Raw genomic sequence first — 22060 nt, 5'->3', positions numbered from 1 at the left:
GCTTGTCTAACACCAAAATAATGTTCATAAGTTTGTATTTACCTTCCACTTCCAAGGAGGCAGTGCCAGACACGGATCCCCCTTGGTTGGTGGCTCTGACTTGGTAAACTGTGGCATCATCATCAGTGACACTTGCAATGATGAGCTGGTGATAACCACCCTTAAATTCTTGAATTCTGTACTTGAGTCCATCTGCGATGATTTCTTTGCCTTGTCTGTACCATTTCACAATAGGCTTTGGATGACCGGTCACCTTGCAGACCAAAGTGGCATTGCTTTGATACCGTACATTCAGGTTTCTCAGCTCCTCCTTGAAGTGTGGAGCCTGAATTGGTACATCAGATTTTGGAGTGACAGGTTCTGATATTTCACTCCATTCACTTTCTCCACCTAGGTTTTCACATTTTACACGGAACTCATATTCAAGACCTTCAATAAGGTTTTGCACGGAAAAGACGGTTTCTCGAATTTCTTCTGTTGTCACAGCAATCCACTTGTTTTGCTTCTTCTCACGCTTCTCAAGGTAGTAATTTCTGATCTTTGCACCTCCATCACTTGCAGGTGGTTTCCAAGCCACGACACAAGAATCTTTTGTGACAGCAGTGATGGTTGGTCTACCAGGAACACTTGGTTTTTCTATTAAAAATAAAAAGATATGTCATGTTTAAAAATCCCATTTTAAATAAACAATTACTCCACAGTTCTATGCCACTATAAAGAAGGGGATAGGGTATTCACCTTCTCCTTTAAGATATAGAAACATCCAATTACAGTGAGAGAAAACCATTATACTTTATCTGGGTCTTCCATTTCCTTCCATTTCAACCATTTTTTCTGCTCAAAAGAATTTAATGGGGACAAACGTTTACCATATATCCTGAGACCAGGTTGTGCTTACCAAATGGACTCTTGATGATCACAATGGAGGCGACCTCTAGTGGTTCACTGATGCCAAAGGTGTTCTGTGCTGAGACCCGGAAATAATAGCCGGCATTTTCTGTGAGATTCACAATTCTACAGGTTGTCACTGAGATGGCTGAAGACACCAATTGCCATTCAGCACCTTCCTTGGCCTCGCATTTCTCCACCACATAATTGGTGATCCAGGAGCCACCATCATCAGCAGGTGGCTTCCAGCTGATCACTACAGAATTCTTCAGCAGTGCTTCAATCACAATTGGTCCTGTAGGTTTGTCTGGTTTGTCTGTTGAGAGAAGGTACATCATAGTGAGTTTCACAGCATGTTTCTTAATATCTTTGGAAAGAATGTTATCAAAAGCAAAAGCAAAATACCTTGTATTTCCACATCCAGGATGGCATCAACTGTCCCAAAGGCATTGCTGAGCTGAACCTTGTATTTCCCAGCATGAGTCTTACGTTGGACATTCTTCATGACAAGGTGAGTGTAGTGCTCAGTGTTTTCAATAGTAATGTTTTCTGAGTTTTGCAAAAGTTTCTGGCCATGGAACCAAGTCATGGCGGGTACTGGACGACCAATGTACATTACATGGAGCCGAAGTGTGGAACCCACGGCACCATAATACTTCTCTTTCAGTGGATAACCAGGGTGGAACTGTGGTGCTGCTTGCAGAAGCAACTTACTGCTGGTTTCTACTTCTCCAACTTCATTTGTAGCTACACATGTGTAAATACCTTCATCTTCTTGTTCCTCTGTCATCACTGTTAGAGTATGTGTGCGCCCGTCTGAAGACATTTTGTACTTCCGGCTTTGTATGAGCTCTTTACCAAACCGGTACCATTTAATGTCAGGGAGAGGCCTTCCAACAATCTGGCATGAGAGTTGAGCAGCTTCACCTAATTTGGTGGTCACATCAGCCATTTCTTTGCGTATTCCTGGGGCTTCTCCAGCTGCGCATGATGAAAGATGATGTTAAATGCACCGTTACTACTGAATCTATGATCTATTTATGTATGTCAGCAATGGATTTGCCTATTGATTAACACTTTAGTAGATGCTATGATGTACCCCAAAGAGTTCTTAATTTTTCTAGGGTAAGATGGAAAATGGTGACTAAGTGAGCACATCATCCTACTGTATTATATTGTGACTTTTCTTTTCTAGTTGGGAGGGCATTAAGGACGTATCATGAGGTTTGGAGGGAATAAGAATTCTCGGGATAAGCTTATAGGATGTATGCTTGTTAACCTTCCAAATCTTGCTAAGAGGTAACAAAACCAAAAATCTTATTGCATCAGAGGGAGAAACTTAGAATGCTTAGTTTATTGTCCCTAACATCTCCTGCTGGCATTTTGTACTCGGGGTGGCTTCTGATCAGATTTATTAGCCATTCCATGTGTACATATCAAAGTGATTGATTTAACGCTAATAAAGCTTGTCAGTTTAACTTGGAATAGATGAAGAGTTAGTTTTAACAGCTTTTGTTCCTAACAGAGAGCTGTAGGCTACTTACATGTTAGTTTTGTCTTTACAGACATAGCTGTTCTCCGGGGTCGGCTAAGTCCAGTTTCATTCTCTGCAAAGACCCTGAACTCATATTCAGTAGCTTCTAGCAAACCCCCAATGGTGAACTGCCTGTCCTTGATCCGCTCCTTGTTGCTCTTCTTCCAAGCACTGTCTCCAGACTGTCTATACTCAACCCAGTATCCAAGGATTTCTTTGCCACCATCACATTCAGGTTTCTCCCACTGGAGAGTGACACTGTCTTTGGATATTGAAAGAATCTCAAGTTCTCCTGGTTGGCTTGGCTTGTCTGAAATATTTAAGATCATTGAGAAAAGAATTAGATTTTACTGGTGGGAAAAAAAGCAGAGGCAAAACCTGGATTGCTTCATTGGTTTTTATCCCTTTTGGGAACACTTTACTTACCAAAGGGATCTTTACAAATAACTGGTTCAGAAGCAGGGCTGGTCTCACTAAGGCCAACATCGTTCTGTGCAATGATACGGAATTGATATTCGGCATCAGGAACGAGGCCGGTGACAGTGTACATCGTGGTGGTTATCTGGGTTTTGTTGTGTCTGACCCACTTGTCAGTGGATGTTTCCTTGCGTTCAATGTAGTAGCCTGTGACTCGAGAGCCACCGTCATCTTTAGGTCGGGACCAGGACAAGCTAACAGAACTTTTGGTCACATCAAGTACTTCAGGAGGATTGCTTGGAGGTTCTGGTGGGTCTATAAATACAAGTGAAAAGTAGACATGGGTCAGAGTGCAATCTCAGATCTTGTGAACCGTCAGTTTTAAGAAATGTAAGCATACAAATCAACTTTCATAACTTCGAAGGTGAAAGAGCACTTACTCAGTGGTGTTTTTGGTATGACTGGCTCCTCAGATTTCAAGGGTTTGCTTATGCCAAACTGGTTTTCTGCTGAAACACGGAAGTGATATTCCACATTTTCTTTGAGGCCCTTTACCACCAGAGATGTGCCTCGGACTCTGGAGTCAATGGTATACCAGGCAGCCTTAGGTACCTCTCTTCTCTCAAGGATGTAGCCCAAGATGTCAGCACCACCATCATCAGCAGGAGGTCTCCAGCTGACCCTTACAGAGCGAGCTTGTATGTCATCATATTCAAGTGGCCCTTCTGGAGTGTTGGGGCTTCCTATCACTTTGACCTTGATGTAAACGGTCTTCTTGCCACATTTGTTCTCCAGAACAAGGTCATAAGTTCCAGAATCATCTCTGTCTGCTTCTTTGATCACAAGCTCAGTATGTGTGTCAGATGTTGCAATCATGGCACGCTTACTAATATCTTGGCCTTCCTTGGTCCATTTACATATTGGGAATGGTTTTCCTTTGATTGGTATGGTAAGTCTGATGACTCCACCTTGTCGAACAAAGACACCTTCCTGGTATCTTTCATCAAGTTCATAGTCAGGGTATTCTGAAGATAAAGGAAAGATTACATACAATTTATTTTTTGAGTGGGGGAGTAGGAACAAGTCATAAGGCAATTCCAGCAGCAAGTAAACACTCAGGTATCTTACCAAGCATTTCTGTGACTTTGACTGTTCCTGGTACCTCAGCAGGTTCCCCAGGTCCACCAGCATTACAAGCTAGGACACGGAATCTATATTCAGCGCCCTGAGGTAGGTGTGTTAGGGTGTATTCCCGAATCTTGGTTGGGGTGGTGTTACATTTGGTCCATTCACGTTGATCTACTTTTTGCATTTCAATCAAGTAACCTGTGACTTTAGACCCGCCTTCATCTTCTGGAACACTCCAGGCCAGGGAGACTGATGTTCTTGTTGTATCAGTAACTCTTGGATTTTGTGGCTTTCCTGGTGGAGCTGGGAAGAAAAGGGACAAAAAGTATATTAACAGGAGTTGCTACAGAGTGATAAATTGACTGTGCAATCTAACAAATTCAGTGTGTTGTTGAAATATTGTTAGCATTTTTGTTTTCCACATTTTTGAATTCTATATTCTGTAGTTTTGTTGTAGTAGTAATTCTAAATCTGTATTTCTCAGAACTCATAGAACTATATACTTCAGAAGGTTGAGTTTCACTGCATAAAAATTGTATCTCAACAAACTTGGATTATACCAAATATATTTACCAATTGGATCCATGGCAACAATGGGTTTGGAAGGACGACTTGGTTTTCCAGTCCCTCTTGCATTAATGGCTGTAACACGGTGTTCATATTCTAAGCCTTCAATAAGGCCAGTGGAGCGGTATCGTGTCATTGTCACTGGTACTTTATTTACACGGACCCATCGATCTGCTCTTACTTCTTTACGTTCCACAATATATCCAGTCACTTGGGAGCCACCGTCATCTTCAGGTGGATACCAAGTAAGTGTCATGCCATCACGGGAGACATCAAATATCTGTAATGTTTCTGGAGGTCCAGGAATACCTGTAACAAGACAGAAAAATAAAATGTGACAACCCGAACAAAGAAATCCTGTTTATGTATATTATAGTTTCAGTTGATATTTTAGAAGGTATGAAAGACAAATGGTCATTTTCCTAGTGCCTTCAATTTTGTGGGTTTTTCATTTTTGCTGTATCTTGTTTTCTTCAATTTTATAAATATTAAGCATAAATTTTATACTTTCTCCTATTGGATTACCTATAGTCCCTCCCTCCCTCGCATTTTCTCTTCATCTCTATTTTTCTTAGACTCCCTTTTCTTTTTCATTTCTTCCAACCAAGTAAAGAAGTTAAAAAAAAAATCTACCACTGTTGAAAGCTGCCAAGCAAGGCTGCTTAGCAAACCTTAGGAAAACCCAGGGGATAATTTTACAAGCTGTTTTTCTTCACATTGGGACTAAATTCAACATCAGATATAGCGGACATGGTGGAAGAACCCAAGAACTTACTGATACTGCTTCGGCATTCTATAACCTCAGACTGCAAGAAAGAGCCAATGCCAAAGCGGTTTGTTGCAGCTACTCGGAACACATATTCATTTCCTTCAGTGAGTCTGGTAAACTTAAATGTTGGTCTTGTCACTGATTCAGAAACTGGCAGCCATCCTGGACGATGGGCATCACGTTGTTCTACTACATAGCCACTGAGTGGAGCACCACCATCCAATTCAGGTGGTTCCCAGGATATAGTAACAGATGTAGCATCAATTTCATCGATCTTGATGGGCCCAGTCGGTGGGCCAGGCTTGTCTATGAGAGACAAACATTAGGAGATTAACTTTTACTTCAAATCAAAACTGGTGTCTAACCATAAACAACTAAATTGTGATTCTGTCACACATACCAAGAATGATAACTTTAATGGTCTCTGAGGCAGTCCCAGTAACATTCTTCAATTCGAGTGTATATTCTCCAGTATCTCTTATAGTTGTTTCACGGATGGTTAACTTGGTGACTTTAGTGTGGGTTTCAACTGTGACACGTTCTGATTCTCTCAGTTTAGAACCAGCAAAGAACCAAGAAGCAGTAGGAGGTGGACGACCAGCAATAGGTATCACCAGCTCAATTGGTCTGCCAGCTGGGACATGGATGGTCTTTTGAGGCATTGTAGAAAGATCAATTGTTGGTAACACTGTGAGAAAGAAAATAGTCATTTATTTTTATATACGATTTCTGGGGATGGAGTATCTTGAATCCTCAATATTTTCATTTATTTTACTATTATATGGACATTCAGTACTTACCTCTGAGGTCTTGTACAGTCACAGCTGTGACGATCTCTCTTGGTTCTGACACACCTTTCTGATTTTGTGCCCTCACTCTAAACAAGTACTGTTCACCTTCATTCAAGGAAATAACAGTGTGCTCTAAGATGGTGGGTTTCAAAGTGACAACTTTCATCCATCTCTCAGTACCAGCTTTGCAAGCCTCAAGAACATATCCAGTGAGTCGGCTTCCACCATCATAGAGTGGTTTTTCCCAGGCCAGGGTGACAGTAGATTTGGTGACGTCAACCACTTCTAGTTTTGTGGGCACCAAAGGTACTTCTGAGATCAGAACTGCATCTGATGTTTCACAGGGCTCTCCAATACCATAGATGTTTTCTGGAAGCACTCTAAAGTAGTACATGGTTCCTTCTACGAGTCCAGATATTCGGTAAAGAGTCTTGCTGCATTTAGTGGTTACTGTTTTGAATGCTCTCATAGCAGCTTCTCGCTTCTCAATAATGTAATTGTTGACTGGAGCACCACCATCAATTGTAGGGATTTCCCAAGTGATGGTCACAGAATCTCTTGAAACTTCCTTAATACTCACTGAAGGGCAGGGACCAGGAGTATCTTAAAAAAAAAGATCAAAAGGAAAGATTCATATTTACTCTTCATTGTTTGATTGATACTTTTTTTGTTACAGGAAAAATATAATCAATGTAGGTTTCCTCTAGTGAGGTAATCAATAATAGACTAAGGTGTACCTTTTAGTGGTCTCTACTCATAGCTCAAGTTCAACGTTAAGAAAACTGCTTACCATAGACTTTAACAAGGACTGTTGCTGACTTCTTGCCAGATTGGTTTTCAGCTTCAATTGTGTATTTTCCAGCATCATACCGATTAACTTTGTCCACAATGAGTAAAGAGTAGCTCTCTGTGTTGTCAATAATTGCCCGACTGGCAAGGTCAATGCCTTTCTTGCTCCATGTGATGACAGGAGATGGTCTTCCAGATACAGACACCATCAGGCGCAATGAAGCTCCAGCCCTGATAGTAACGGTCTTCTTCAGATCATCTGCAAGCTCAAGATCTGGTATTTCTGGAAAATACATATCAAAATGTAATTAACTCATGAACAGATGGGAGGAGAAGACAATTTATGTAAAAGTTTCTGTGTTAAATACCTAGTCTTTCCACGGGCTCAATCTCAGCAATTGCTTCACTGTATTCACTCATTCCCTTCACATTCACGGCAGCAACCCTGAACGAGTATTTCTGGCCCATTTTAAGGTCTGGCACAGTGAATTCGTTGTTCCTCAGTGTGGCATTTGTATGCACTCGGCACCATTGATCAGTGTCCTTCTCTTGCATTTCCAGGACATACCCTATGATGTCAGCACCACCATCATACATGGGCTTGGTCCATGTCAAGCTAATACTGCGCTTGGTGGTATCCACAACTCTTGGAGCGGAAGGTGGTCCAGGGGTGTCTGAAATTTAAAAGTGAGATATAGGCATTGCACAAATAAGGAAGATTTGGGAATTACAGTATGTTCTCAATATTCACAGATGCATTCAAGGCTTTCCAAGACCTTCTTTGTAACAGGGTTTTAATTTTTTAAATACTCTAGGACAAGACTTACCCTACATTATCACTAATTATTTAGATTTAGATTTAGATTACTCTGGGGATACATCTATTTCTTTAACTTTGACTAGCAATGGTAGTATATTCTCTCTTAGCTCAGTTCTTTTTATAGCTTGTTCTCAGGGACTGTTCTTCAGTTGCTTTTCTTTCACTGGGCTAATATCACCTGTCATCTCAATATTTCTAATGAATATAGGAATCTAGTCCTATCTTTTCCTTCTTCAGTCCCGGTGACTACTCCTTTTACCTCTTGGGCTCAAACTCTATAAAACCCTGTATGTTATTTCCAAAGGCCATATGATATTTTTGTAAGTAATGCTATAATATTAGGGACTTTATGCTCCCCTAAATCTCTTCTCAAAAAGAATTTGCTATTTTCCTTCTCAATACTTACCAGTAGAACTTACATATTGTAATTCTTCTAGGAGAATGAAAAAATATCTCTCATATTGGTAATAAAACAATATGTTGCTTTTCATAAACCAGACAAATACAGCAACAGTTTTCAGCAATGCTAACTGCTACCACTAATATAAGTAGCAGTCAAAATGCTATATATATCTATTATAAGATCATAGTTGTAAAAAAATCTATATTAGGTATATGCTTTTCATAAATTCTGAAGTTCCTGGAGAGACCACACTGGAAGATATTTGCCAAATGGTTTTGGCTGGCACAGGGTTAACTTAGAACTCACATGATGGCTCTCTGCATGAGATGAAGTTGGAAGCTTCACTGGGTTCACTGTTACCAGCAGCGTTCACTGCAGTCACCCGGAACTGATAATCACAACCTTCCATCAGGCTGGTCACCTTCAGCCTGGTATCATATACCACATAGTCTTTGTTGACACGTGTCCAGCGCAAGCTCTTCTTCTCACGTTTGTCTACTAGGTAGTTGCTGATTTCATTGCCACCATCGGATTCAGGCTTTGTCCACTGGATAATGATGTGCTCTTTGCCAGCCCCAACTTCTTCTGGTATGCCAGGTTGTGATGGAATTGCTGTTTGTATGTAATGCAAATAAGAATGGTCAGAAATGTACAAAATCACTGTGAGCATGACTACCCTTCTTTATCGATTGATTAACATTTTAATCACCAAAGTGTTCTTAAAAAGTTAATACTCACTGAAAGAATTTCTGGCCACAATTGGCTCCGATTCAACTGGCACACCAAGGCCGTATTTGTTCACTGCCCTCACTCGGAATGTGTATTCATTGTTCTTGATGAGTCTGGTAACCACGTAGGATACAGTTAGGCATTCTCCTTCAACAATCACCCAATTGAGCCTGCTAGTCTCCCGTCTCTCTACAATGTAGTGAGTTATTTCTGCTCCTCCGTCTTCCTGAGGAAGGCTCCAGGCTAATGTGCACTTCTCCTCGGTCACTCTGCTGACAGTGAGTTTTCCACATGGGCCAGGGGAATCTGAAACAGGCAGGGTGACAAGTGGCGATGAACAGCACACTTGAAAGTTCTATAATGTCAAAAAAACAAGTGCCTTTGATATACTTACCAAGAACTTTGACCACGACAGACACAGACTTGGTGCCACTGGCATTCTTTACTGTCAATGTGTATTTTCCACTGTCACTTCTGTCACAGTATTTGATCACAGCAGTTGCCCGCTTGCCAGTGTACTGTAGAGACACCTTTTCACAGAGATCTAGTTCCTTGTCTCCTTTGGTCCAGATGATTTTGGGTTCAGGTTTGCCACCAACAGCAGCATCAAGAACAAGATCTGAACCTGCTCTGATGGTCACCAGATCACCTTGTAACCTGGCGTCTAATTCAGCTTTGGGTGGAGCTGTCAATAGGCAAAATAGGTATGAATGAGTGTCTGACAGTTCAGACATCCACTTAAGTGTAGTAAGATAAAAGGACAACACTGTTTCTTACCGTATTCATCTCGGCAAGTGACAGGGCCTGTAGATTCAGAGCCTTTGCTAATCACACCTGCTGCATTCTTGGCCAAGACACGGAATTCATAAGTGTCCCCTTCACTGAGAGCAGTTACAGTGAAGAAATTATCAGAGACGATGGTATAGTTGCACTTTAGCCAGCGACCATCTCCAACTTGGCTGACTGGCTTCCGTTCTATGATGTAGCCCACAACTTTGCTGCCTCCGTCATAGACTGGGGCGGACCAAATTAGAGACACTGTTGATCTTGTGACATCTGTCACTTCTGGTCTACCTGGTGGATCTAGAAGGGATAGAAAATAAAGTTTAAAAATACAACTAAATCGTAATACAAGGAACAGTAACAAATACACCTTTAGAATTTTATACATACCAACTGGGTTTTGAGCCATGATAGGTCTTGAAGCTTCACTGGCCTTGCTGACACCTGCAGCATTAAGTGCATATGTTCTGAACTGATACTCCAGTCCTTCTACTAAGCCTGTCACTTTGTAGTTGCACTCCAAACATGGTACTTTGTTTTCTTTCACCCAAAGAATGGTGTTACGTTCTTTCTTCTCAACCCAATAGCCAACGATTTTACTGCCACCATCATGGTAAGGTTCTTCCCAGCGAATTGACATGGCATTGGCAGACACATAGTAGACTTCAGGTCTGGTAGGAGCACTTGGTGGAACTAAATATAGACAGGAATATGTAAGAATATGGTTTTATGAAATTCAGTGGAAATATTTAAATATATTTTAAACAGACTTTGAAATTTGTTTTTCTTACCAAATGGGTGTTCAGCAACAATTGGTGCTGATTCTAGAGGCTTGCTGACCCCAAATCTGTTCTCTGAACTGACCCGGAAACAGTATTCTTTGTATTTTGTGAGGTGAGTGACTTTAATCTGAGTGCGCTTCACACTGGAGTTGACAAGCTGCCAGGCTGTTGTACCCGACTCACGCTTTTCAACTATGTAATTAGTAATGTCAGTGCCACCATCGTCTTTGGGTTCAGTCCATGATAGGACACATGATTCAGCCGAGACAGATGATACCTCAATGGGACCAGTTACTGGCCCTGGCCTTCCAATGACCACAACTGTGATAGTAAATGTTTTAACACCAGCTGTATTTTCCAGGGTCAGGAAGTATCTGCCAGAGTCACCTCTCATGCTGTCCTTTACGGTCAGGGTGGTCCTGTCTTTTGTTGTTGTGATGCTCATTCGATCTGTCTCCTTGAGTCTCATTTCTTCTAGTTTCCATGTTACTTTGGGGGCAGGACGACCACTGATTGGCACATCAATGGTAAATGTGCTTCCAGCTTTGCAAGTTATGAGCTGATTGGTGATTCCAGTGAGATCAGCAGTGGGCTCAATCTGAGGCTCCTTGATGATGACAGATGAGAAGGCTTCTCTGGGTTCACTATAACCAGCATCGTTCTTGGCTTTCACTCGGAATTCATATTCAGTATTCTCAACGAGGCGCTCCACTGTGAAAGTCAGCTGTTTGGTGTGGCCAGCTTCGACCCAGAAATCAGATCCCTTTTGTCTCATTTCCAGCAGGTAGCTAGTGATCCGACTACCTCCATCGTGGTCAGGTTTAAGCCAAGCCAAGACTGCAGAGGATTTGCTAGTGTCCACGACATCAAGTCTCCTAGGTGGGGCAGGCTGTTCTGTGGCTACAATTGGTTCTGGCATTTCATAGGGTTCACCAACACCATACTCATTTTCAGCAGAAACACGGAAATAGTATGGAACACCCTCTGTCAGATCGCTGACCTTAAGGATCTGGCGAGTGCATTTTTCACTGACAACCTGCCAGCTACGGCGACTCGCTTCTCGTTTCTCTATCACATAGTGATGGATTCGGGCACCACCATCAAGGAGAGGGGCATCCCACATTAGTGTGGCAGATCCCCGGGTAACGTCTTTGAAGGTAATTGGACCAGGTGGTCCTGGAGAATCTAGCACCTTCACGGTGAATGTTATCGATTTTCTACCACTGTTGTTTTCCACTGTGAGTGTGTATTTCCCTGCATCATTTCTGTTGCAATTTTCCACAGTGAGGGTGCTGAAGGAATCTGTTGTGTGGATATCAGCCCGAATGCTAAGGTTAGAGTCAGGCTTGCTCCACACAGCTGTAGGAGTAGGTCTTCCCTGGTAGGCAATGAAGAGGCGAATGCTAGCTCCCGCTCTAACAATGTGAGTCTGCTTGAAGTTTGCATCTATGTCTAACTCAGGAGCGGATAACCGATCAACTGCTTTTATTGTACCGGTCACCTCACAGCTGTCTCCTTTCCCAGCACCATTGATAGCACTAACCCGGAATTTGTATTCTTCACCTGCCTGTAGATCGGTGACTGTGTACCTTGTTTTTACACATGGCTCCATGTTTACTTTGTGCCAGTCCCCTAAGTCAGCTTTGCACATTTCTATTATGTACCCAATTATTTCCATCCCGCCATCAAAGACTGGCCTGGCCCATTCTAAGCTCACAGTTGTCTTTGATGTGTCTGTCACTTTGACCACTGCAGGGGCACTTGGTGGGTTAACAGGCTCTCTGCATTTGATTAGTCTTGAGATTCCACTTGCTGGCCCAACGCCCGCAGCATTTTCAGCCATGACATGGAATTCATACTCGTTGCCTTCTACCAGACCAGTGACTTTGAATCTTGTCTCAGAGATTGGTCGTTTACTGATAACTTTTACCCATCTTGTGCTTTTCTTTTCTCTTCTTTCAAGGATGTAGTGTTGAATCTCATTGCCACCATCTGATTCTGGCCTTGTCCAAGTCAGTGTAATGCTATTGCCTGTTACATTACTGGGTTCTGGAATTCCAGGGGCATCTGGAACAGCTATAAAAGGGGAAAATCAGTTAGATTTATTTGCTAAAAAAGTTAATCTTATGACATGACATCATTTAGTAGAACTGGAAACTTACTATATTGTATTTGAGCAACCACAGGGTCAGACTCCAGTGGCCTGCCAACACCAAACTTGTTCACTGCAGAGACACGGAACTGATATTCATTGCCAGCTATGAGTTTAATGGCAGTGTAACTGTGGGCTTCGCAGTTATCCTCAATTAATGCCCAAGCAAGTCTGCTGGTTTCACGTTTTTCAATGATGTAGTGGGTGACAGGAGCACAACCATCATTGAGTGGTGCATCCCACCACAAGGTCATCTTCTCACCAGTAATATTAGTGAATCTTATTGGCCCAACCACTTTTCCTGGTGTATCTGTAAGAAAAAGTTTTAAGAATTACTTTCTTTTTTCTTGTCCATTAAAGTATAATTAACCATATCCCTAATCCAAGTCCAATAAATTATACTGAATTATTTTAAAATACCTTGCACTTTCACTGTGATTTCTGCTTTTGTGGAACCAGATACATTTTTGGCTTCCACTGTATAAACACCACGATGATCTCGAGTTGCATCTCTAACAAAGAGGCTGGTAGAGCCAAGAACATCAGTTATTTCTATGTTCATTTTTCTCTCAATTTCAATTCCATCTTTGAACCAAGTTACTCGTGGTACTGGTCGCCCTTGAACCAAAGCTTTGATTCTAAGGCTGTCTCCAGATTTAATAACAAGACCATCAAAGTACTCAGGGCCAAACTCTACTGTTGGTGGAACTGTAAAAGAACAGAAACATTACTTAATAAAGACAGACACAAGTATCGTTTTCATTAGAACCATATCACAAAGCCTGGGAAGGTGATCATTTCCACACCACCAAAGGCCATTTTGAAAGTAGGAGTAGTAATTGAGAGTTTCAACTACAGGATTAAACATTTCTCCCCTTTTAAGTTATTCCCATTGTTACTCCTGGTATGTGTTTACTTTGCATTGCTTTTTGTAGAAAGAGAACTGCAAAACTTGCCAGTCTTTACTTCCTAATAGTGTTATAAATACAAGCTAGTTCCTGGGAGAAGCCACTAGCTTCACACAAGCAGGTAATGATTGTATTGCTTCATTTATATTTCATTTGAATAACTAGTACAGATAGACAGCTATTCCTAGGAACTGTTTAATTTAAAACTATGGCTAAAACTACAAACCTAAAATCTCATTCCTACCTGCTTAATATTTACATGGAAATGGTGTAAAATAATTGAAACAGTGGTAACTAATGGATATCAAAAAGGACTTAATTTATCCACTGTTGTGGGATAATCTTTTTGTATACTGTGAGGGGGGTGTCTTTGCCAAGGTGCATTCTGACTAAAAGCTAAATGGCCAATAGCTAGGCATGAGAGGATAGGTGGTATTTCCTGGGAGAGAGGAAGAGGAAAAGGAGTCTAGGTGCATGAATTTTGCTAGCAGACTGGGAGCAAGTTGGACATTCCATAATGAGGAAAGGTAAAAGTCAAATGATAAAACATAGATTAATAAAAGCAGGTTCATTAAGTTATAAGAACTAGTGTGTGTGTGGGGGGAGCCAAAGTCCAAGCTTTCATTCATAATTAACATTTTTTCCATGTCATTATTGGGGAGCTGATAGTCCCACAAAGGAAAGTCAAACTACATTTGAGAAAGCCTCCTACAATCCACATGGTAGCTTTAGCCAATCGATAGAAAAAGACTTCTGTCCCTTTTTACAGACCAGAAGCCAAAAACATTTTTTTTAATGTACATACTTTTTTTTTCCACAATGGAAGTAAGTTGGAAATGCTTACCATTTTCATCTCTTGTCATGATGAGGCCAGAAGACTGTGAGGGAGGGCTTATAGTTCCGACAGCATTTCTTGCAATTATTCTGAACTCATATCGATCCCCAGGACTAAGTCCTGTAACAGTATACTGACATTCACTGACATCAGTGAAGTTGCATCGAACCCAGCGATCATTTCCTTGCCGTTTCTCAATGCTGTAGGCCACTATCTTACTTCCCCCATCACGTAATGGTGGATTCCATTTAAGGGTGATGGTTTCCCGAGTGACATCAATGTAATCAGGAGTGCCAGGTGGGTCTGAAGAATTACAGGGAAGTTAAATATGATGCTATGTCTGTAATCATCCTTTAATTACCAATAAAGTAAAATGACACGGGTAAACCTTGCAGGCACATTTGTATTACTAAGTTCAACTTTTTGCTTCATGGTCTTTCAAAGAATTCTAAATTACTTTATTAGACTGAGTTAAAAATCATCCCTCTGGCTTTACATAACAAGAAGATAGAACCAAGAGGGTGACTTCTGAAAGAGAAGCAGTGTTTGATGTATTTATTGCAAATATTTGGTTGCTTTCTTAAATATATTTGAATAACAGTTACTTACCTACTGGAGAAACAGCTAATGTAAACTTGCTTGGGTCACTTGGTGAGCTTAGACCAGCAGAATTCTCAGCATATACACGGAATTGGTAGTCCAGTCCCTCTATTAAGCCAGTAGCTCTATATTCTCTCCCAGATATTGGTGATGTGTTAACCCTTTGCCAGAGGATGCTGTTTCTTTCTTTCCTTTCAACATGGAATCCAGTGACTTCTGAACCACCATCATAAACTGGTGCATCCCAAGTTAGTGACATGCCATCTGAGGTCACATTGTATATTACTGGCTTTCCTGGGGGGCCAGGAATCCTGAATTGGTGTTTTGCCACGATAATATTTGAGACAAGTGGCTCACTAACTCCATATCTATTTTCTGCTCTAACCCTAAACTGGTATTCAGAATCTTTGACCAGATTGGAAACTTTGAAAGTTGTTCTGGCAACACTTGAACACACCATCTTCCAATTAGTTTGTGAAGCTTCCCGCTTCTCAATGCTATAACAAGTAATTTCTCCTCCTCCATCATCTTCAGGTATGTCCCATGACATGATCGCACTGTCAGCCTTGATTTCATCAAATCGAATGGGTCCTTTGGGCTTTGATGGTGGGCCAAGGGTGATGATTGTAATGGGAAATGAGTTTCTACATACTGCATTATCAAGAATAACAGTGTATTTCCCTCCATGCTCCTTCTTTACATTCTTAATACTCAAGGTAATTTTGTTTTCTGTTTTACTGAAACGAACATATTCACTTTCTTTCAGGGGCAAACCATCTTTTAGCCAACTGATGGATGGCTTGGGTTTTCCTTTATAAGGTAACTCAAGATGTACATTATGTCCAATTCTCACAGATATCTGTGCCCCAGGGATTTCTGACAAGTCAACTTCAGGCGTAATTACAAGCTCTTTCACTGTAAGTGGCCCAATAGTGACAGGGTCGCTCTGTCCTTTCTCATTTCTAGCAGACACTCGGAATTCCAAGACTGATTGCTCTTTAAGCTGTCCAATCTCAATTTCGCAGGTCTTACTGATGCCAGCATGGGACCATGCTTGTTCACCTTTGCCTTTCCTTTCCACAACATAGTCTGTGATGATGCTCCCACCATCAAAGTCAGGTTTGGTCCAGCTCAGGACAACAGATGTCTTTGTAGAATCTTTCATTGAGAGATCACGGATAGGTGCTGGTACCTCCGCAGCCTTCACAGGCTCTGTAGTGTCACAGGGCTCACCAATTCCAATTTCGTTTTCTGCAAGAACTCTGAAGAAGAATGGCGTTTTCTCCGATAAGTCTGTTACCTTAAAGGATGTGCCGGAACACTTGTGTGACACAACAGACCATGTTCTCTTTGTGGCATCTCTCTTTTCAATGACGTAATTAATGATGGGAGATCCTCCGTCAATGAGAGGAGGATCCCATAGCAATGTGACTGTGCCTAGGGAAACATGTTTCACCTGTAGCTTCTGGCAGGCAGCTGGTGTATCGAGTACTTTAACACTCACAGTGGAAGACTTTGGTTGGCCCACTCCATTTTCTATTGTCAGGATGTATTTTCCTGTGTCATTGCGAGTAACTTGAGGAATAACAAGTAAGGACGATGAATCAGTGTTTTGGATGTTGTATCTGGCATCACTGCTAAGATTCTTGTCATCTTTCCTCCAAGTGACAGTAGGGGGAGGCCTGCCTTTAAAGGGAATCAATATTTGCACATCTTCGCCAGCTTTAGCTATGACAGATGTTCTGAGAGCCACATCTAGGTCGATTTCTGGTTCCTCTGTAGACACAAAAATGAACATTTACAGTGATTTTTAAAGGAAAACGAGTCTTTGCGTAGAACTCATAATAAGACAACAAAGCATTATCATAGTGGTTGTACATACCAAGGATGTCTTTAGCCTGTACAGGTTCAGTCATTGTTATAGGTTCTCCCTGGCCAGCGCAATTGACTGCTGATACTTGGAAGTAGTAATTGACTCCAGGTTTCAGATTAGATACCACATATTCTGTAGTTCTGACCTCTCCTTTGGTAGAGACAATAGTCCATTCCTCCTCCTCTCCTTGTCTCATCTCAACAACATATCCAGTAATATCACTGCCCCCATCATAGACAGGTTTACTCCAGCCAAGAGTGATGGATGATTTAGTTGAATCTGCAATTCTTATCTTGGCAGGTGGGCCTGGAGGATCTGGAATGGCCATTTACAATGCAGTGATTACACAGTAATCTGAAACTCAGCCACACAACAAATGAAGATGTGTGTATATGAGTACTTACCAATAGGATCAGCAGCCTTGTAGAAGTCAGATGGTTCAGAGAATGGACCCATTCCAGCAGCATTTACAGCACAGACTCGGTATTGATAGTCACTGTTTTCAGTGAGTCCTGTCACCTTTTGTCTGGTGTCACGAATTGTCTCCTTTAGTACTTTAAGCCATGCCAGACTCTTCTTGTCTCGTTTTTCAAGGAAATAGCCATTTATGTCACTACCACCATCTACAGTTGGCCTGTTCCAGACAACAGTCATCGAATTCTTGGTAGTCTTTGTCACTTCTGGTATGCTTGGTGGTCCAGGTGTAACTAGGAAGGAAAGAACAGATGAGTTTAAAGATTCTACTTTCTCATCTTTAAATTCTGTCTAAAGTATCAGTTTAGTAATGACAGTGTCTGTCCTGTGAAAAGGAAAGTAATGAGACAAGATGAGATGCCAAAGAAAATCAGTTTAAGAAGATATCCATAAGCTATCAGAATAGCTTATATCTGTGAATATATTTTTCAGGTTTTTTAGTTTTCTAATGAAGCTATAGCTCACCAAAGGCATTCTTGGCTACAACTGGATCAGATTCCAGTGGCTCGCCAATTCCATATTTGTTCACAGCTCGGACTCGGAAGATGTACTCATTCCCTTTGATAATTTTGGTAGTTGTAATAATGCACTCTTCCAGATTTTCAGCCACCATAGACCACACAACTCGGCTTGTCTCACGTTTTTCCACGATGTAGTGAGTGATCTTCGCACCACCATCATCAGCTGGAGGCCTCCAGAGCAGAGTTATCTTTTCTGCAGTGACAGTCTTAAATTCAATTGGCCCACCTGGAGGTCCTGGTTTGTCTGCCAATGAAAGAAGAAAACAATTGTTAGGGCCTTTAAAAGGCCAAGTGACTTTGAATTACTACACATTAGGTAAACAAAATATGATATTGCCCATGTTAAGCACCTACCGAGGATCTGCACTCTGATGGTAGCTGAGGCTGAACCCATGGCATTCCTTAGTTTTAATTCATAGCTTCCACTATTAAGGCGGTTGGCATCCTTGATGAGTATAGATGCGAGGTCTGTGCTATTTTCAACACACACCAATGCATTGGTTTGTAATTCTTTATCATCCTTGTACCACTCAATTGTAGGCTCGGGTTTGCCAGAAATACCAGCTCTGAGCCTCACAGATGTACCTGCTCTATATTTGACAACTTCTGTATATTCTAGAGGTAAGTCAATAACAGGCCCACCTGCAAGAAAACAGATGAAGAAACAGTTGAAATTTTACCAGGATGAAAAATGTAGTTGCAGAAACTTCAAAATAGGCCGTTGGCTGTTTGCTAATTGTATGCACACGTGTTGTAAGTAGTATATGCAGGTCTAAGCCTACTCACTTTATGGGGAAGACAGACTTTGTACCTCAGGGTAGATACACTCATTGCATGGGGAAGTCAGTACTTTCTATGTATTTTAACCTCTGGTAGACATTTTATTCCAGTGATGAAAACAGGATCAGGGATGAAGTGTTATTGAAGAAATAGTACCACAAGTTTTCTTTTACTCTAGACTCTCTTTCCTTTGCTTCTGACCATTTCCCATTCATATTTGTTTTCTTCCCACTATCCAAATATGAGCCTATCATGTTATTCTCGAAGCTTAGGTTCTCTACTCACAGAGCTACATCTCCCTTGAGCAGACACGCTGCCAGGCTTCTTATGACTGCTCAGACATAGAACTAAGTTTGACTGGCCTTACAGTGGAACAAATACTCAGAATCTACAAAGCCTGGCTAATAAAGTGTAGCCCTGGGGTTTCCAACAAGAGGAAGTGAGAAGATACTTTTGATCAAACATGAAGAGGCTCACTTCCATTTTTGAAAATGAAAACTATTAGAAGGTGTCACAAGGTACTTGACTCTCATGAAATTCTCATTTCCAAGCCATTGCTAGTTGAATGCCACTTGTTTTAGAATGGCCAAATACTCTAAGCCTTAGGTTTTGTTTTTTGTTTTTTGTTTTTTTTTTTTCAAGACAGGATTTCTCTCTGTAGCCCTGGCTGCCCTGGAACTCATTCTGTAGACCAGGCTGGCCTTGAACTCAGAGATCTACCTGCCTCTGCCTCCCAAGTGCTGGGATTAAAGGCATGTGCCACTACTGCTCTGCTTTAGGCTCACTTTTGTAACTGGATTAATCTGTGTTATTGAACTAAGAGAGTGAATTCATGGAAGAAGGGCTCTTGGGGGAACTCCTCAGTTACTGGTAGGAGCTGTTAATACTATCATCGTTTAGGACTCTGTGTGGTCTTTCATGAATGTAGGAGAAAGATTTGGCGATTATGCACCTGTGAGTTAAATAATGAGGCTGATTACCTAAAATCGAGTGAAAGTACTGACACAGACAACCAAAAATAAAATAAAATAAAATAAAGTAAAATAAAAAAAATCCAAAAGTTTGAAAGGCCTTTATATATACACTACCATCAAAATCTTATCATTTTTAGTGAAATCAAGGGAGATGTGAAGCGGTTAAAGAATATTCCTAAGTATTCATTCCAGCTAGTTTATAGTTACTCTCACAATCCATTAAAACACATGGTAAAAGTCATTAAAGAAAACAGTGAGTGAAAACTGCTTACCATAAGAGTCAATGCATGTGATGGGGCCTACAACCTCAGATGGATTGCTGATGGAACCAACGGCATTTCTAGCAAAGACCCGGAATTCATACTGGGAATTCTGAGTCAAGCCAGAGACGGTGAATTGAGTCTCAATAACATTGGTGAAGCTGGCCTTGGTCCATCTCCCATCTGGAAGGTCACGCCTCTCAACAATGTAGCCTGTAATCTTGCTTCCTCCATCAAAAGCTGGTTGTTGCCAAGAAAGGTTGACAGAGTTCTTTGAAATATCAGTGATCCGAACATTTCTTGGAGGTTCTGCAATAACGAGACAGCAGATCAGTTAGACCAATTCATTTTGCTTTGAAGAAATGAAATTTACATTAAGTTATCAGAACTGCTCTTCTATGACAAATACATCTGACAAGTACATACCACAGGCATCAATAGCCAAGACTGGTTCAGAAGGATGGCTGGGTTTTCCAATACCAGCAGCATTTTCAGCATATACCCTGAATTCATAAATAAGTCCAGCACTGATTGTTGTGACTTTGAAGTGAGTTGTACGGATGATCATTTTGTTGGCTTTTTGCCACAAAATACTATTTCTGTCTTTCATTTCCAAGTGATAGCCTATGACTGCACTGCCTCCATTGGACACTGGTTCATGCCAGCCCACAGTGATGCTTTCTCGAGTAACATTAGATACCCAGGGTGTAGATGGTGGTCCAGGTGTTGCTATAAAAGAGAGAAAAATCATAGGTTAATATAGACATTTAGCACATTTATATAGTAAACAGCAATCTGGGGTGTCTAAGGTCAACAACTTACTGTATGGTAGTTTGACAACTATGCAAGCTGAATCTATGTGATCACTGATGCCGAAGCGATTTTCTGCCTTGATTCGGAATTGGTATTCTTCTCCTGTGGTCAGTTTCATGACTTTAATCATGGTTCTTGCCACTGTTGCTGACACTTCAGACCACACTGCTGTACTTGTTTCTCTCTTCAGTACAATGTAATTGGTAACATGGCTTCCACCATCATACTTTGGTGGCTCCCATTTGAGAGTCACACTTTCTTCAGTGATATCGCTAATGGCAACGGGGCCAGTAGGAGGACCAGGCCTGTCCAGGACAATGATGTTAATGAAAGTTTTGGTGGTTCCACTGGAGTTGGCAGCAGTGATCTCATACCTTCCAGCATCAGTGGTAACACTTTCTTTAAGATTGATGGTCAGGTTCTCAGCAGTTATCTCAGTATTAAATCTCATGGTTGCCTTCAGGGGCATGCCATCTCTTGATAAGGTCACTTTGGGTAGTGGTTTTCCAGAAATTGGAATGTCAACTTTAAGGTTGGAACCAGCTCTGACATACACAGTGTGACTTGGGAAATTCTTCATATCAATTTCAGGTGGTTCTGAAAAATAGAAATATAGAAAATAAAGGTAAAAAATGCCTAAAAATTAACCTACTTCAATGCAGAAAATGAAAATTTGCTTTTGGATAAGATTAGACATACCTAGCTGATCCTTTATGAGGACAGGAAGTAGGAGCTCTCTTGGGTCACTCAGACCAGCTTGGTTTTCTGCAAAGACCCGGAAGAAGTATTCATGATTCTCTCTCAGACCAGAAACAACATGATGGGTTGTTTTCACCACGGCACATTTAACCCAGTTTTTCTGTCCTTTTTCCAGTGCTTCAACAACATAGTGTACGATTCTGCTTCCACCATCATGTTCTGGCTTCAACCAGCTCAGTGAAACACTGTCTTTGGATACACTTGTTACTCCAAGTTTTTCTGGTGGGCTTGGTTTTTCTAAAGGAAAAAAAATGAAGCATTGAAAGAAAGGGGACAGCTATTACATTTCCCCTCCCACATGTATCCTTCATAACAGTGTCAAAGAAAAACTTAAATCAAGGCCACGAATCTACTTTGACTTGCGTCTACTTATGGGACAACTTTGGCTTTTTAGTCAATCAAAGCTCCACTAAGCTGTGTCATATGTTATAGTACTTAAATTAGGTCTCAAATAACCAGATAAAATGACAAAGTTCATTGTGGGCATATAATAGAGGGACAAGAGGAGCAATCTTGTAAGAAACTTCATACAGTATGTGTAGCTAGATTTGATTATCCTTAAATCCCACAAATCTTATGCTAACTTTCTAGCTATATCAATTATTGGAGATTTGTTTTGTATTATGGCATAAATAGTTTGGGGCTGTGAACCAAAAGTCTTTAAGACTAAATATAACTAATTAGAGTGATTCATATTATTATAGTAAAATA

General features: G+C 41.1%; 1 protein-coding gene across 1 annotated transcript in view; it reads right to left on the bottom strand.

Annotated features, from left to right (window-relative positions):
- Window positions 1-22060, bottom strand: part of Ttn (titin) — a 270592-nt gene that overhangs the window by 9771 nt on the left and 238761 nt on the right. Inside the window, exons 154-184 of the mRNA XM_035446340.1 lie at window positions 21290-21586; window positions 20600-21187; window positions 20204-20506; window positions 19790-20086; window positions 18118-18405; window positions 17708-18007; window positions 17173-17475; window positions 16778-17083; window positions 14905-16671; window positions 14305-14598; window positions 12973-13260; window positions 12563-12862; window positions 10410-12476; window positions 10009-10311; window positions 9613-9918; window positions 9230-9520; window positions 8845-9141; window positions 8413-8718; window positions 7252-7557; window positions 6885-7166; window positions 6104-6697; window positions 5704-5991; window positions 5310-5609; window positions 4541-4843; window positions 3968-4270; window positions 3280-3864; window positions 2849-3154; window positions 2433-2732; window positions 1294-1869; window positions 899-1204; window positions 43-636 (exon numbers count right to left, since the gene is read on the bottom strand). Of these exons, the coding sequence (XP_035302231.1) occupies window positions 43-636; window positions 899-1204; window positions 1294-1869; window positions 2433-2732; window positions 2849-3154; window positions 3280-3864; window positions 3968-4270; window positions 4541-4843; window positions 5310-5609; window positions 5704-5991; window positions 6104-6697; window positions 6885-7166; window positions 7252-7557; window positions 8413-8718; window positions 8845-9141; window positions 9230-9520; window positions 9613-9918; window positions 10009-10311; window positions 10410-12476; window positions 12563-12862; window positions 12973-13260; window positions 14305-14598; window positions 14905-16671; window positions 16778-17083; window positions 17173-17475; window positions 17708-18007; window positions 18118-18405; window positions 19790-20086; window positions 20204-20506; window positions 20600-21187; window positions 21290-21586 (13944 nt within the window). The remainder of the gene's footprint in view (window positions 1-42; window positions 637-898; window positions 1205-1293; window positions 1870-2432; window positions 2733-2848; window positions 3155-3279; window positions 3865-3967; window positions 4271-4540; window positions 4844-5309; window positions 5610-5703; window positions 5992-6103; window positions 6698-6884; window positions 7167-7251; window positions 7558-8412; window positions 8719-8844; window positions 9142-9229; window positions 9521-9612; window positions 9919-10008; window positions 10312-10409; window positions 12477-12562; window positions 12863-12972; window positions 13261-14304; window positions 14599-14904; window positions 16672-16777; window positions 17084-17172; window positions 17476-17707; window positions 18008-18117; window positions 18406-19789; window positions 20087-20203; window positions 20507-20599; window positions 21188-21289; window positions 21587-22060) is intronic.

Source organism: Cricetulus griseus, chromosome 6 (genome assembly GCF_003668045.3).
Source record: "Cricetulus griseus strain 17A/GY chromosome 6, alternate assembly CriGri-PICRH-1.0, whole genome shotgun sequence".
NCBI lineage: Eukaryota > Metazoa > Chordata > Mammalia > Rodentia > Cricetidae > Cricetulus > Cricetulus griseus.
This window is presented reverse-complemented; position numbering and strand designations above follow the sequence as displayed.